Source organism: Cebus imitator, unplaced genomic scaffold, assembly GCF_001604975.1.
Source record: "Cebus imitator isolate Cc_AM_T3 unplaced genomic scaffold, Cebus_imitator-1.0 Scaffold60, whole genome shotgun sequence".
In the NCBI taxonomy this organism is placed as follows: domain Eukaryota; kingdom Metazoa; phylum Chordata; class Mammalia; order Primates; family Cebidae; genus Cebus; species Cebus imitator.
The window spans coordinates 823535-841163 of NW_016107375.1; the positions used below are offsets into that span (position 1 = coordinate 823535).

At 40.4% G+C, this 17629-nt stretch overlaps 1 protein-coding gene across 1 annotated transcript in view; it reads right to left on the reverse strand.

Annotated features, from left to right (window-relative positions):
• Positions 1-16123, reverse strand: part of ME2 (malic enzyme 2) — a 64828-nt gene extending 48705 nt beyond the window's left edge. Inside the window, exons 1-2 of the mRNA XM_037738991.1 lie at positions 15435-16123; positions 625-785 (exon numbers count right to left, since the gene is read on the reverse strand). Of these exons, the coding sequence (XP_037594919.1) occupies positions 625-773 (149 nt within the window). The 5' untranslated portion in view covers positions 774-785; positions 15435-16123. The remainder of the gene's footprint in view (positions 1-624; positions 786-15434) is intronic.
• Positions 16124-17629: the final 1506 nt, after the last annotated feature.

A 17629-nucleotide genomic window follows, 5' to 3' on the forward strand; every position in this document is an offset into this window, starting at 1 on the left:
AAAAACTCTTCCCAGAATTGTTTACTTACTATTTAATATTGCCACTAAAAAACAGACAGGCACTTGTCCACTGAACCAAACACAGATAAAGGATGAAGTAATGACTGGATCTCAATATTGTGTATCACTTTTGTCCCAAGAGTATAATAAAGAGTCAGGGGTCTCTCTCCTTCGAAGCAGTCATCTAACTGTTCTAATTAATGGATGAAATTTTTTGTGTGCAATGGTTTGTGTCCAAAAAGATAGGTGGAGGTGGGGTGATGTACACTTCACATAAAGGTTCATGTCACAATTTTGACCCCACCTTCCAAGAGCCTGATTGGCTCAGGGTGAGTATCTGATGTGAGCTGGGGAAATGTAAGTATCTCACAGGTGGCCCCAAGTCCTGACCAAAACACTATTCTGGGATTTTTTATTTTTTAAAGCTAGAACTAGGAAGCAAAGTCAATCCTTTTCTGGTGGTAAAAGTTATGAGGATGAAATTGAGGAACGATAAAGCAACCATGATTTTGCCATGTGGAAAAGTGTGAAAAGTTCATGTAAACAAGTATCTCTGAACAGCATTAGCATAAAGCTACAAAAATATTTCACATCTTATCACTCTAAACTATATCAAACCTTTACCAGGAAGAGAGAAAACGTACACTGGTATTAATGTTACTAACCTTGTTTGTTCTTGGATTCAGCATAAGTGGCTTGCCTTTTTCTTTTATGTGCAAATGTCGACATGCCACAGTACAAGTGGTGGAAACTGCTTTTAACCGGGACAACATCTTTTCTTTCACCTGAGAAAAACAAAGCAAATAAACCACTGATAAGAATCATATTAAAGGCCTGCATGTCCATCAGGTATCAGTTTTCAAAACAGGTTTATGTTTCCACAGGCTCCAACAGCTTTAAAAAGGTAACAGTAAGGTGAAGGTGAAAACTTAACATTTTCTGATAACACTTAAGTTCTTGGGAAATAATCACTGCTACTCTTTATGTACCACCTACTAGGTATCGGACACTGCAAAAACATTGAACCTCGTTCTAGCCACACAAGTGTGGCGAGGTATGCATCTCCCACTTGTGAGAGAAACAAATTAAGAGGTTAAGAAACAAGGTAACACAGTAAATGGCAAAGTGAGTTTCATTTTAATAAGTGAGAGTTAAGCTTAAAGGTGCAAAAGTACATAATAGGAAGGTAGAGACACACACACAGTCAAAGGAAGAAAAACTATCCTGATTCTTAATCTAGACCTAGAATTTTAATGCATGATGTTTGATGTTTAAATTTAATGTATTAGAATTTTTGTCTTAGAAAACCAGTTATTTAATATAAACAAATCATATAGTTGACTAGAAAACATATAAAGTAATTGTCCGTTTGCATCCATCATAAACATCAGAATTTTTAAAGGAAAAACTATATATTAAATCTAAAATATTTAGTGATAATAGATTCTTCTGCTTACCAATTATCTCACCAAAAATCAGAATCTGAAATATCTATTTATTTCTTTAAACATTACAAATCATTGCAATGATTATGCTGATAAGATTTTTTCAAATCGAGTTTCTATTTGTGGAGAAATCCATGATCTGTGTATGAGGGGGCAGCAAAACCATTTACATAAGGATTTTTTTTTTAATTTGAAACTCACATAACATAAAATTAACCATTTTAAACTGAACAATTCAGATGCATTTAGAAAATTCTTTTAGTTGTACAACCACCACCTCTATCTAGTTCCAAAATATCTTTATCACCCTAGAAGGAAACACCATACCCATTAAGCAGTTATTCCCCACTCCTCCTTTTGGTCCTTTACAAGTTTTCTTGTAAAGAAGCTATCATGCCTGTGTTGTGTATAGACACACACACACACACACACACACACACACACACACACACGGTGGGGGAAGGGTTGTTCAGTGGCAGTGTAATTTCTGGATTACTTTTACAGATATTCAATCAAGAGGTCAGTAAGAACTTCATAAAAGGGATTTTTTATTTTTTTGAGATGGAGTCTCACTTTGTTGCCAGCCTGGAGCGCAATGGCACTATCTCGGCTCACTGCAACCTCTACCTCCTGGGTTCAAGCGATTCTCCTGCCTCGGCCTCCCGAGAAGCTGGGATGTACAGGCCCAGCTGCCAACACGCCCGGCTATTTTTTGTATTTTTAGTAGAGACGGGGTTTCACCATATTGGCCAGGCTGGTCTTGAACTCATGATCTGCCCTCCTTGGGCCACTGTGCCCGACCAAAAAAGGGATTTTTTTTTTTTTTTTTTTTTTGAGAGTCTCGTGCTGTTGCCCAGGCTAGAGTGCAGTGGCACGATTTTGGCTCACTGCAACCTCCACCATCTTCCCAAATTCAAGAGATTCTTCTGCCTCAACCTCCCAAGTAGCTTGGATTACAGGCACCTGCCATCATGCCTGGCTAAGTTTTTTTCTGTATTTTCACCATGTTGGCCTGGTTACAGGCTGGTCTTCAACTCGTGACCTCAGCCTCATGCCCACCTCAGCCTCCCAAAGTGCTGGGATTACAGGTGTGAGCCAATGCACCCAGCCAAAAAGAAATGTTTTAAACGTGTTGCTGATCACTTATTCCTGGACACTGAAACATTCCAGTTTGCAAGTAACTATGCTGAAGTTGTTTTCTGCCTCCTATACCACTTTCATCCACCAACCACTGAAATGAAGTGTGATTTGCTATTTCAAGTCCACTTACAGGAGGCTTAGAGTTTCATCAACACATCCATGTATGGATGGTAAACCTGATGTTAAACATGACACAATCAGGTTTGGAGGTTCTTCAACATTGCCAAGAATGTTTCGCCCATATTAAATAGTCATGGATGCAATTAAACTGTAAATAATTAAAGCATGGAGGACATAATGAAAAGCATGTGTGAAAGATTTAAAAGGTTTCCTGTTCTCTGTCAAAAAAGTGAAAAAAAAAACACGGTATAGGCAGCCAGGCCAAGATAGTAGGGATGATTTTGTTCACAGCTGCAAGGAAGAAATTTAAGAATTAATTGTGGGCCTTAAGAAAACACTGACAGGCTGGGCGCGGTGGCTCACGCCTCTAATCCCAGCACTTTGGGAGGCCGAGGCGGGCAGATCATGAGGTTAGGAGATCAAAACCATCCTGGCTAACACGGTAAAACCCCATCTCTACTAGAAATACAAAAAATAGCCGGACGTGGTGGCACATGACTGTAATCTCAGCTACTGGGGAGGCAGAGGCAGAAGAATCGCTTGAACCTGGGAGGCGGAGGTTGCAGTAAGCCAAGGTTGCATCACAGCACTACAGCCTGCGTGACAGAGTGAGACTCCGTCTCAAAAAATAAAAATAAAAATAAACACTGACAAAGAATGTAGAAAATGGGAAGAGCAGAAAGAATAACAGGAAAAGCCACCAGGAGAAAGTCTTCAACGTATTGTTCAAAAAATGACTTAATTTCTGAATATGTTCTGTCAGTAGAATAAAACCACAAAATCACACATAGGAGATTTGAGACCCTTTTAAGAAATATTTTGAGCTGTTCAAGACATTAAGACAGAAAAATAACCAGTACCAGGGCCTACACAAACCTTCTGAGCTGATTACTCCCTCAGTCACCAAGGCTGACTACTGGGGAGGCATCAAACTCTAACAACTTCCTGATAGTGTTTTCAGGGGAAAGGTAACACAATTTATTGAAATTATGTATTTTACTCATCTGAATGGTCTTATTATTCATTAAGCAGGTGCTACATCATTATCCTCATCCTTTTTCATTGCTGCATTTCTATTATCACAGTCATGAGAGAGAATAGCAAAAATAACCATGATGAAAAATAAGTGTTCAGGTTATCCTTCCAGAAATTAATTTATGCTACCATCTTGATGCTTTAAGTTCAAAATGCTATAAATAGTCCATATATATAGTCTTTATTACTATTATTCTGTATATAGTCTTTATTACTATTATTCTGTATATTCATGCTTATTATTGAGATAGAGTCTCGCTCTGTCACCAGGCTGGAGCACAGTGGCACGATCTTGGCTCATTGCAACCTCCACCTCCTGGGTTCAAGTGATTCTCCTACCTCAGCCTCCCGAGTGGCTGGGACTTCAGATGCACATCACCATGCCCAGCTAATTTTTGTTATTTTTAGTACAGACAGGGTTTCACCATGTTGGCCAGGATGATCTCAATCTCCTGACCTTGTGATCTGCACCCTTTGCCCTCACAAAGTGCTGGGATTACAGGCGTGAGCTTTAATCCTTCACTTGTCTATGGCAACAAGAGTCTTCTGCTATCTTAGCCTATTTACGGGTGTGAATTCCTTTGGGGATCATGCAGGACTACATCTGTGCCATTTAAAAAAACGCCACTCACGTCTATGGTACTTTGAACCTGGAAAGTTACCTCTGGGACTTTCCATGAAAAAGGCCTATTGGCTTAGGTGCTTAGCGAATAAATTAATTGGCTTATTATTTTATAAGAAGTATTGAGTTCAAGTATTCAAGCAAATTTAAAGGGTAATTTTTACTATACTTTTCACTTCATTACTCCACTGAATTGTTTTTCTTAGAATAAAAAAGCAGCATTATTTTTGGTCCATTTATAGCACAGGTCTAAAGCTGCAGATGATATAACCATCATCTAGAAAATCTGAGACAATCAACTGAAAAAAACACTAGAACAAATAAGACGACTTCGGCAAAGTAGCTGAGTATATCAGCAATAATAAATTAAGATATATAATAGGATGAAAAATTCTACTTACAATACTAATACAAATTATAAAATACCTAGGAATATACCAACAGAGAACTAATAGACATAAAGGAGTGCTAAATATATGGACAGAAATATCCATTTCTGGATGGGAATAGTCAACAGTAAAAATATCAGTTCCCCTCAAATAATCCACAATCTATAATCCTAAGGCAATTCCAATAAAAATTCTAAGAATATTTACAGAGCCTTTTTTTTTTTTTTTTCTTTTAGAGACAAGGTCTCATTCTGAGCCCAGGCTGGAGTGCAGTGGCACAATCATAGCTCACTGCACCCTTGAAATTTATGGAGCTTTAGACTCAGCTTAATCATATAGTTGAAAGAGCAAATGTCAGAAAATCCAAGAAATTTTTGAAAAAGAGGTAGAAGGATTTGCCATTATAGTTGGCAAAACATAAATTCCAAACAGATTAAAGATATTAACATTTTTTTTTCAAGTAAAGAAACTATAAAGAATTATGAGTACAGGCTGGGTGCAGTGGCTCTGGATCCCCTGTGGGATTTATAAAGAAGTTCATTCCACCTTGTAGTCTGGTAATTCAGATTAACCTTCCTCGAAAGCTTAAATTCTCTCTCTTTGAAATAAAGCTAGTTTAAAGACTGTTGGTAAAATAAAATATGAATATCTTCCAAATTGTCAGTATTAAATATAATTCAGACATTTTTGCCTTGAGTCTACTGGTCAAATTTATACTGTTTCTTCATGTTTTAAGGTCACCAAACTATTGCTCCTGAGATATTTTTAATATTTATTTGATTTGTCTGAGCTTATGTTTTTGATTTTGAGCCTTTAAATTTTGTAGTCTACACAAGTGACCATGGTGAGGCCCAGGTACATATGTTTATCTTCAGTACCTGGGCCACCAGCTGCAGGCAAAGCCAAGCCCAAGTGCCTCCTGGCCACGCTGGAAGTGGTTGGGTCCCCCAGACCTAGTCTTACTAGCTCTGTCTAGGGCTCTGTACGTGGTACATAACACTTAAAATTGCTTCCTACTAAGTTTTATACTGGAAATTAATAAGAGTCAAAATTGTAACACATGTATAATTAAAACAACTAGATGTAAAGAAAAACAATTCTTATACAAGAAAGGCAGGATGCTTTTTGGTGAGGAAGGTTTTAAGAAAGACAAAAGATGTGTTATTTGTTTAAAAAAGTAATTCTGTCTAGTTTAGAGGTTATTTAAAGGTTTCATAATCAAGGGAAAAAATGAAATAGATAAAACTAAATGGATAAAACAAATTAGGGAAGAAAAAAACCTTAAATAATTTTGCAAGTGGTTGTGAAAAATTTATGGAAATCTTATCTTGTGTGGTTGAAGCTGACTGAGAATGAATTTGTTTATAAGGTTTTATTAAAATTCACTTTAATAATAACATTGAGGCCGCGCACAGTGGTGCATGCCTGGAATCCCAGCATTTTGGGGGGCCGAGACAGGTGGATCGCTTGAGCTCAGGAGTTCGAGACCAGCCTGAGCAACATAATGCGACCTTGTCTCTACAAAGAGTACAAAAAAAGAAAATAATACTATACTGAATTTGGTTTTCTCCTCTGAACTAGATTTTTGTGTAGTATTAATAAAAAATAACAAGACTGTAGTTTACCTTTTGAGTAAGTTGTAAAACAGGAGAAGAAATAAATATTCTGTTTGCATCATGATGTCTTTATTATGTCTTTGGAATTTTTTTGGGAAAACGGGGTTGCTTTTCTATCAAAGAGTGAGGACTCTTGATTTCTGAAATCTTTTAATTATCACTGTGACTAAATGAATCTTATTTCATTTCATCACAGTGACCTTTGATATTATTTTTGATCAAACGTTTTAAACCTTTGACATAATTAACAGGCTTCCCCAAATCAAATTTCAAATTTAAGTTATGTCTTTTTGACCTTAAACTAACTCTTGGACATTCCAGAAGCACCCGTGGAAGTCCAAGCAAAACATACTAGGCTTATTGGGCATGTTAAATTATGGGAAGCATTGCCAAATGAGAAATAATGTTTAATCATTTCCCAGAGTCCCATTAACATGAACACGTTAATATGTGTTCCAAAACTGCATGAAATTCCTTGAAATCTGATATGTGTTGGTATATGTTGTCAATCATAATTCTAATGTTAAACTGTTGTATGTCACAGAAATAACCAAATTTCCTTGTCAATTGTATCATTATTATTATTAACTCTTATCAAGTCTTTAACCATGGCCATTTTAAGACTTATGGTCCACAGTAAATTGCTTAATTCTAATATATCTTCAAAAAGATCCCCCTTAATTATAAAGGATACAGATAAAGAGCCAGATAGAGAGATGTAGAGGGCAAGGTATTGGGAACAAGTGGGTGCAGGGCTTCCATGCCCTCTCTGGACAGGCCACTCTCCCAGCACCATGCATTCAGCAACCCAAAAGCTCATCAAATCTTGCTGTTCAAGAGTTTTATAGACCTTAACGTCCAGCACCCCATTCCCCAAAGCTCATGGATATGGCTAAAGTTCTAACCCTCTACACTCCCTTGGACTTTCTAGTGACCAGCTCTATCTATCCTGAGGCTGCCTAGGGGCCGTAACCTAAGTCACCTCAGGTGACTAGCATACACTCAGGTGTGATCAAAAGGGGATCATTATGACAAAAAACACTCCTATCATGAGGGGGAGGGGATTAATGGATACAAATATGCAGCTTGATAGAAGAAATAAAACCTAATGTTAGATAGATCAGTAAGGTGACTATAGTTTATAATAATCTATAGTACATTTTAAAATAGCTAAAAAAGAAGAACTGGAATGTTTCTAGCATAAGTACAGATATTTAAAGTGATGGCTATCCAAAATATACTGACTTGACCTTTAGAAATGATATGACTATTAAATTATCACATGTACCCTGAAACTATGTACATCTATTATACATCAGTTTAAAAAAATTTTTTTTAAGACACTCCTATCATCAGGAAATCCAAGTGTTTCAGAAGCTCTGTGACAGAATCAGGAAAATCAATATATTTAGTACAATATCATACTATTTAACACATCATCATGACCCTGATACCCTTTATAGAGCTTCCTTCCTAAAGCATTAGAGTATATATATTACCAAGTATATAAACCTTAAACTAAATAGTGCTTTAGTCTAATTAGTGTATTTACATACTTAGATTTTCCTTGAATCACAATTATAGTTATCACGAGTCTTAGACATCACCTAGTTTAAATATCTCAATTTAAATGAAAAATAAAAACCCTAAAGCTCAGAGTTAGAAATAGACATATCCAATATCACTCAGCTTATTACTGATAGTGCAGGGAGGGTTCTTATTTGTTTTCTCCTTCCTGTTCCAAACTTTTCAGTCTCTGAGCCTTTGAGTATGTTGTTCCTGTTACATTAATGTATTCCCTCCCATTCCTTTGTAAATCCTATTTTTCAAGACAAAATTTCATTTCATTTCTTTGAGACAGGGTCTTGTTCCATTGCCCAGGCTAGAGTGCAGTGGCATGATCACAGTTCACTGCAGCCTCGACCTCACTGGCTCAAGCAATCCTCCCACCTCAGCCTCCCAAGTAGCTGAGATGACAGGCACACACCCAACTAATTTTTGTAGTTTTGTAGAGAAAGAGTTTCACCATGTTGCCCAGGCTTGTCTCCAACTCCTGGGCTCAAATGATCTTCCAGACTCAACCTCCCAAACTGTTGTGATTACAGGCATGAGCTACTACATCCTGCCTCATTTCTTAATAAAGCAATTTATCCACCAACTAACTTCTTATACAGGTTTTTAGTTATCTACTTCTGATATTCAATTTTTTCACTTCAATTATTTTATGTCTACATTTCTACTTGGTTCTGTTTTACAGTCATCAGTTCATGATTCATAACTTCAAATTCTGGCTCCATTAAATATTTATTTTAAAAACCTTTTCTAATGTCTTTAGTGCTTGAATATAAATTTTTAGTCTCTTTCATAGCATAATTTTTGTCTATAAGCTCACTTTTTAAAAAATAAGAGCAATCTTTGATGGTGGTCCCATACATGTTGTGTGTTGTAGAAATCAACCTTTGGAGACAGAACTAAGTTTGCCTCTATATGAGATCTAGAGGATTTATAGGCTAAAACCAGTTTCTGCATTAGTTTATATGTTAGATGGTTACATACCTTAGGTAGAATTCCAAAGCCAAATTCAAACAAGTTGAAGGCTTAGGATTCTATTTACGGTGTGGGATGGATGGTTTAACTCTCCTCTCAACCCCAGTGAGGATACAGATCTCCCAGTCTTCATTTATGGAGAGAAAAGTGTCTCCCCAGTTCTCAGCTTCCCAAAATATGTCTAATTTTGGTTCTGAATGTTGAACAGGGCTTAGGAACCCAGTTTCCATCTCCTGGCAAGCAATACATCCTGGACACCCTAAGAAGTATTTATATACTGTATTTGTTCCCCATCTATCCATGGAATATTTGTTTTCAATTCAGCTCAATGCTATAGGTTTTTTCTTCATTCCTGCATGTGGAGATTTCTCTCGCTTTCAAACTTGGCTCTGTGTTCTTTCAATTTTACTTACCATCTCTATGTTTTTAGAGAAGGAAAGGGAGATTCCAATATGTGACTAACCAATCATCTTAAACTGGAAGCTTATTCAGTTTAAACCTATGTTACAATTATTTAGTCAACTATTGAGTACCTACCACATGCCAGGGAGGAATGAGTCCTATGGTTAGTACTGCTCTCATATTCCTACTTAACTCTACAGGAATGTGTGTCATTTTAGCTGCGATGAAACTTACACCATCAGATTTGGTTTTATTTTGTTTCCTTTTTTATTGAGAGTCTCACTATCATTCAGGCTGGAGCCTCTTCTGGATTCAAGCAATTCTCCGGCCTCAGCTTCCTGAGTAGCTGGGACTATAGGCACACACCACCACACCCGGCTAATTTTTCGTATTTTTGGTAGAGACGGGGTCTCTCTATGTTGTCCAGGCTGGTCTCGAACTCCTGGCCTGAAGTGATCCGTCAGCCTTGGCCTCCCAAAGTGCTCGGATTATAGGCATGAGCTGCTGCATCCAGCCAGATTTGGTTTTCTTTAAACAGCTAAAGCCTTCAACAGAATCTATTAAATCACTGCCACGTAATATTCTTTTAATGTTCTATTACCAGTAAGTTATAAAGTCCTAAACAAAGCTCTCTTTTGTGCTTTTTAAAAGAACTATATGCATGAACAAAACCAAGAAAAAGATCTTGGTCAGGTGCAGTGGCTCTCAACTGTAATCCCACCACTTTGGGAGGCCGAGGCAAGTGGATCACTTGAGGTCAGGAGTTCCACACCAGCCTGGCCAACATGGTGAAACCCCATTTGTACTAAAAATAAAAAAATTAGCTGGGTAGGGCGGTGCATGCCTGTAATCTCAGCTACTCAGAAGGCTGAGGAATAAGAATCGCTTGAACCTGGGAGGTGGAGGTTACAGTGAGCTAAGATTGTCTCACTGCACTCCAGCCTGGACAACAGAGCAAGACTCACCTCAGGGAAAAAAAAAAAAATCTAACTTATCCTTTCTCAATTTAAAATTAAAAAATAGACATATATCTGTATAGGCTTCCCAAGTTTTTTTTTTTTTTTTTTTTTTGTGTGGGTGTATAGTAGATATACATGTATGTAACCAGCACTGTGTACTTATGAATTATTTTCATTATCTGCATCTAATAAAGAATATCTGTTAAATATGTACAATCTAGAATAACAAACAGTGGTAGAGCCTGCTTTGAGCAAACTTCATTGATTTTATTTTTAAGAGAGATAATTTACTTTATAAGATAATTCCTCATTGGATTTCTTTAAATAGCAAGATTTTTCAGGCTATTTTAAAATTTCAGGTTACTCAAATTTAACTTTGACACATCTTTCCAGGATTATGATGCATAAAAGGTCCTTGTCACTTTATTTCCGTTTATTAATGTACTGCAGAAAGTACCAGCAGTTGGCTCTACAAGTACAAATTCTATGAACATCAAATTTCTACACTTTCAAAAATTATTAATCAGTATATTATTAATAATCTTAATTATAGCAGCACAGTGTTAATAATATATATTCCGGCCAGGCAAGGTGGCTCCGGCCTGTAATCCCAGCACTTTGGGAGGCTGAGGTGGGTTGATCACCTGAGGCCGGGAGTTCAAGACCAGCCTGACCAACACTGAGAAACACCATCTCTACTAAAAATACAAAATTAGCTGGGTGTGGTGGCACATGCCTATAATCCCAGCTACTGGGAAGGCTGAGGCAGGAGAATCACTTAAACCCAGGAGGTGGAGGTTGTGGTGAGCTGAGATCGCGCCATTGCACTCCAGCCTGGGCAAAAAGAGCAAAACTCTGTCTCTGTATGTATGTATACATACATCTATATGTATACGTATATATACATACAGATACATATATATACATATAGATGTATGTATATATACACATACAGACACACAGACACACACCCCTCCAGTAGCTTTCTCCCCAGAATCCCCAACATGGTGACAAAAGTACTATTAACAAAACTGGGATGGTTGCCACTCTGCTAAGTGGCAAAAAACAAAAATTTTAATTTTAAAAATTGCCATTTAAAAAAGTTTTATTTTTTTTTTTAGAGACAGTATCTCAGGCTGGAGTGCAGTTGTATAATCATAGCTCCAGCCTCTGTGACAGATGATAGAAGGAGAACTATAACGGTGAGTGAAGTAAAAACAGGAACTAAAAGAAGGTGGGGATTCTAATTTTTGAAGAACTATGTTAAAAAGTTGGAGTATAATGATGCAATCTAGGCTAACTGCAACTTCCACCTCCCGGGTTCAAGCAATTCTCCTGCCTCAGCCTCCTGAGTAGCTGAGACTACAGGTGCCCGCCACCATGCCTGGCTATCTTTTTGTATTTTTAGTAGAGACAAGGTTTCACCACATTGGCCAGGCTGGTCTTGAACTCCTGACCTCAAGTGATCCACCCACCTCTGCCTCCCAAAGTGCTGGGGTTACAGGCATGAACCACCGCATCCAACCAGATGGCAATAGTTTTTTAAGACAGTTCTTAACCTTGACAGAATTAAAAATTGGAGATCTTATGTCTGGTCCCAATTGCCCCCAACACACACAGTGTTTTACTTGCCCTTGAAGTCCAAAAGTCTGGAAACCATTGACTTAGATGTCTCGTTTTTCTCACCAATGAAGTGGTGAAGGGGAAACTTGCAGAATCCTGTGTAGTAATGTTGACATATACATATTATTAATAGTATCAAGCCTTTAGAGTTTTATACTAGCATCACCATAAAAAGCTTGACTAATTGACTTGAAAGTTTGCTTAATAAAACCAATATCAAATAGTACAACAGAATGGTCAAAGGGTGAGTTCTGGAGTCAAACTTCCTGGATTTAAATCCTGTGGCTGAGACCTGTAATCCCCAGCACTTTGGGAGGCCAAGGAGGGCAGGTTGCTTGAGCTCAAGAGTTCCCGATCAGCCTGGGCAACATGGCAAAACCACAACTCAACAAAAAGTTTAAAAATTAGCCTGGGGTAGTGGTACCTGCTTGCAGTCCCAGCTACTTCGGAGACTAAGGCAGAAGAATGGCTTGAGCATGGGAGGTTGAGGTTGCAGTGAGCCATGATAGTACCACTGCACTCCAACCTAGGTAAGACTGAGACCCTGTCACAAAAACAAAAATGAAAACAAAACAAAATAAATCCTGGCTTTGCCATTTGCTAGCTCTGTGATGCTGAGTAAGTCATAACCTTCCTGATTTGCAGTTTTCTCATCAGTCAAATGGGAATGTTAAACCACAAAACCTATTTAATAGGCTTAAGATTTAAATTAGATAATCCATTTTAAGATGCTTATCACAGTGCCCTCCAGGTGCTCTAGAAATGCTAGCTATCATCATAAGCATTACTATTAGTAGTTATAAACTAAGATGGTCATAAGGTGCCTTCTAAATGCCTGCTAGTTTCTGCATCAACATCTTTTAATGATGAAATTAACATAAGAGGCTATAAGGATAATGATGATTAACATTTATTTAAAATATTACACATCCGCCAGGCCCGGTGGCTCACGCCTGTAGCCTAGCACTTTGGGAAGCCAAGGTGGGCAGATTCGAGGTTGGGAGTTCGAGACCAGCGTGACCAACATGGAAAAACGCCGTCGTCGCTACTAAAAATACAAAATTAGCTGGGCGTGGTGGCACATGCCTATGATCCTAGCTACTCAGAAAGCTGAGGCAGGAAAATTGCCTGAACCCAGGAGGTGGAGGTTACTGTGAGCCAGGATCAGCACCATTGCACTCCAGCCTGGGCAACAAAAGCTAAACTCTGTCTCAAAAAAAAAAAACAAAAATTTTTAAATCAAATTGCTAGGTCAAGAATGAGCATTTGGATGGCATAAAGATACAGGCAACATCAAATGTCATCCTCAACAAGTATATACAGAATCAATATATTTTTCATCACTTTTGAAATTTGTACATATTGATCAAAGGAGGTATAATATGCAGCCATAAAGTCAAAATGGTAGCTTTTGAATAAAATAGTTAACTTCTAATAAAAGTTATCTTCTTATAAAGTCAATGTAACTTTTATTTGGTGTGAATTTTGTCCTCTAACATTAATCCTTAGTAAATATAGGTTTTAACGTTATTTGTGTTTTAAAATATGGCTAGTTTGGAGGACACAGTGGCTCATGCTGGTAATCCCAACACTTTGGGAGGCCAAAGCAGGTAAATCACTTGAGGTCAGGAGTTCGAGACCGGCCTGACAAACAGGGTAAAACCCCATCTCTACTAAAAATACAAAAAATTAGGAAGGCGTGGTGGCAGGCCCTGTAGTCCCAGAAGGCCAAAACAGGAGAATAGCTCGAACGTGGGAGGTGGAGGTTGCAGTGAGCCGAGATCGCCGTTGCACTCCAGCCTGGGCAACAAGAGAAAAACTCCATCTTAAAGAAAATAAAATATGTCCAGTTTGTCAGAAATTCACCAAAATAAATCAGGATTTTTAACTTAATATACAAATTATACAAATATGGCTGGAAGTTTTTAATTTTACAAAAGAAGTTTCCAATTAGTAAATGTGTTTTTTTCTTTATGAATATTTTGTATTTTCACAAATATATTAAAAGACAAAAACATAAACACCCTCTAAGGGTGTCACCCATAAGCAGTTCTTCTCAGGAATAGCTATTAAGCAGCAATACATTATTCTCAGGAGAATATTTCTACAGAAGCCTAGCCCAACATTTCCTACTAATGCATGATAAAAGTCTTATTTTTATCATGAGCCGGGTGCTGTCGCTCACGCCTGTAATCCCAGCACTCTGGAAGGTCAAGGTGGGTAGATCATTTGAGGTCAGGAGTTCGAGACCAGCCTGGCCAACATGGTGAAACCCTGTCCCTATTAAAAATACAAAAATTAGCTGACCTCAGGTGATCCACTGCGTTGGCCTCCCAAAGTGCTGGGATTACAGATCACATCCACAGCGTCCAGCTTATAGGTACGTTTTTTTTAAAAAAAAAAAAAAAAAAAAAAAAACTGTTTCTTTCATCTAACTGACAGAATATCTGTAAATTGATCATCAAAATTACGGATACATCATAATTAGCTTAACAACATGTGGGAGTGGGGGTGCAGGATGCAGCTATGAAGTTAGACCACTTGAGTTTGAATCTAGGCTTTGTCACTTTAAAACTGTGGTCTTGGGCAAGTTACTTAACAGTCCTAAACCTTAGATTCCTAGTTTGTAAACTGGAGACAGTAACAGTATCCAACCTTAAAGGGTTATTTTGAGATAATCCGTGTAGAAACCAGCGCTCTGCCTGTCACTAGCAATTAATATGTGCTTCTATTGTTATCATTATCAATTGCAACACTAACAAATAGCAATGCTATTAACCGCTTTGCTTAGAGGTGATGGCCACAAGCATTAGGAAGATAAATCCACAGAAAGGAGATGATAAAACGTTTTTGTAAAGAAGTACTTCCGTTGAGGGTTGTAATTTGATCACGCTTCTCACCACAAGCAACATATATTTTCTAGAATTATCTCCAGAACCAAAAAAGAAAGTCGAAACCTAGGCCCACCTTAGGTAATACCACACGCAGAAACAGTTATCGCCAGCGTGTAAGAAACACCTGCCAATCCCCGTCCACAGATGGCATTTCATTTGAATGGATGGAACCGGTCCAATCTTACATCTCTCCAGCCCGCAGCAAGTCTTTTTTCAAAGGGAGGAGCCACACACACAGCCTAACTCCTGCCGCCAACTCGGCCCAGATGAATACAGGAAACGTACCACAGGGGTTTCCAGCCACAAAAGTCCTACTGTGCAGGGGGCAGAAGCAGCGAGAAAGAGATGCCGGCGTTTGGGAAGCCCAGTGCCTCGCTCCCGGGCGGATGGGGCGCCCTCCGGCACCGGCGGGCGGAGGAACCGGGAAATCGCGCAGCGGCCGCTGGAACCGGGGTCGCCGCGACGCAGTCGGTCCCCCGCCCTTAGCGCGGACTCCGCGGGCCTCTTTCCCTCCCCCAGCCCCCACTGCCAGGCCGGGACCGGCGCGGGCCGCACGCGCGGAGGCAGGAAGCCTGGCCGGGGAAGGCCGGCGCCAGCTCCCCTCCCGGACCCCTGCCCGGGCCCCGCCGCTCCGGGCCTTACCAGAGGTCTCGCGCCGCGACAGGTGGTGCTGCTGGCGGAGAGGCCGCGCCCTACAGCCCGCTCTGGCGATGCTCAGCTCCCGCGCCGCCCGGCCCTCCCCTTCTGCGAGCCTTCCGGAGCCGGCGCCAGCTCAGGCTCGCACGGGCCGCCCCACAAGCGGAGGCAGCCTGCAGAGCGGCCGGGTGAGGGTAGGGCGCGCTGAGCCGGCCGGGTGCGGGGCTGGGCGGGTGCAGCCCACGGCGGAGACGGAGCGGGGCGGGGACCAATGGGAGGCAGGAATAGGCCGGAGGGGCGGGCTCCGCCTGGAGGCTTAGCGGCTGGCTTCGGGATTCCTCCCTTTCGTGCGTCCCTCAGCCCGGCTCTTGGAGGTTACGGTGTTGAGGCAGGATGGGCGCCCTCGTGGACGCGATGCTGAGGGTATGAAAAGTGCAGTGCAGACGAGGAGGAGCTTTGCCGCTCCCTGAAGGAAGCAGGGACTGGCCGACCGCGCCCCCCCGCACTCCCGGCCCGGGGGTCCCAGTCTCCGAACCCGCGGAGGCCAGGAAAGCTGGGAGTTGGGGTCGTCCTGTCTGAACCACAGAGGAAGGGGGAGGACCGAGGGCAGGAGGCAGCAAAGGAAGGAGGAAGAGGACTCGGGAAATCCGAGGCTTCCGCACTTCAGCTACGCTTTCAGTTTCCGAGCTGTTTTGTGTGCGTAGGACTTACTCTTCTGCAGAATTCTTCGCCAGTCCTCATGGCTGCTGGCACGGTTATTGGCCTGCGGGGAATTTACCAATCACCTGCACCGTCACAGTCCCCATAAATAGATGTTCAATGTTCTGTCTCAGAGAAGCACCGGAACACTTTATTGTCTTGTCCTTGAAAGCAGCAGGGACCGTGCTTTCCTACATCCCTACCCCGCACCGCCCCTCCCCCACGGTTGTGACAGGATATTTACGCACCCTTATTTCACAAAATGTTATCACCAAAAATTATTTGCTGTAATGAATTTGTGTACTCTTAAGTCATGGTCATGGCAATTTCAAAAATAAGATATAAAAGATAAAAAAGACAAGGCAGAATAAAATTAAAAGTGATGGAAATGTAGGATTGAGAGAATGGAGTGGAAGTAGCGAAGAGTGAATTGCTCCCTCCTAAACTCTGACAATTATGTAAAATCTGGGGCAACCGCCCCTCTCTGAACATTGAAGGGTGTGGCAGGTGATAACCCATAGGTGCGGTTGCGGCCACCGCAGGAAAAGAGGTTATAAATATGCATGACCTAAAGTATCCCTGCTTGCCAGAAACTTAAGAGGCAGCAAGTTGGATGAAGGAAGCGAAACACTACAAGTGTATTTCTATATAAGCACTTCATTAGTAGAGGTGAAATCCTTTCTCTTTCAAAGTTGTGGGGTTATGGGGGGTGGAAAGGGAATGGGGAGATGTTAGTCAAAGGGTAAAAAGTTTCAGTTAGGAGTAAGTTTTAGGAATACCACACAGCATGGTGACTATAGTTCATAATGTATATTCACAATGGCTAAAAGAGCAGATTTAAAGTATTCTCATCAAAAAGAAGTATGTGAGATGATGGATATGTTGGCCTAATTTGATCATTTCACAATATATTGAAACATTACATTGTATCCCATTGCATATAGGATACACATTTTTTTTTCTTTTGAGATGGAGTCTCGCTCTGTCCAGGCTGAAGTGCAGTGGCGTGATCTTGACTCACTGCAACCTGGGCCTTGTGGGTTCCAGTGATTCTCCTGACTCAGCCTCCCGAGTAGCTGGGATTACAGGTGCCTGCCACCATGCCCGGCTAGTTTTTGTATTTTTAGTAGAGATGGAGTTTCTTGCCATGTTGCCCAAGCTGGTCTCGAACTTCTGTCCTCCTCTGCCCACTTCGGACTCCCAAAGTGCTGGGATTACAGGCATGAGTCACCCGTGCCCGACCATAAGTATATACAGTTATTGTTTGTTAATTTAAAAATTTTAAGAACAGTTTGTCCTGCATTTGAATAATCCCAGGTTGAAGGTTGTAGAGAGCTATTATGGAGGGAACTTATTTTGCTTAAATTGAAGTCAATTCATTCCTTATTGAATACCTGCTACTGTCAAGGAACAACGCTGTTTTCTGGTCTGCTCTGACAACAGATTCTTTGGCCCACTCCTGCAATCCCAGCACTTTGGGAGGCCAAGGCGGGCCAATCACC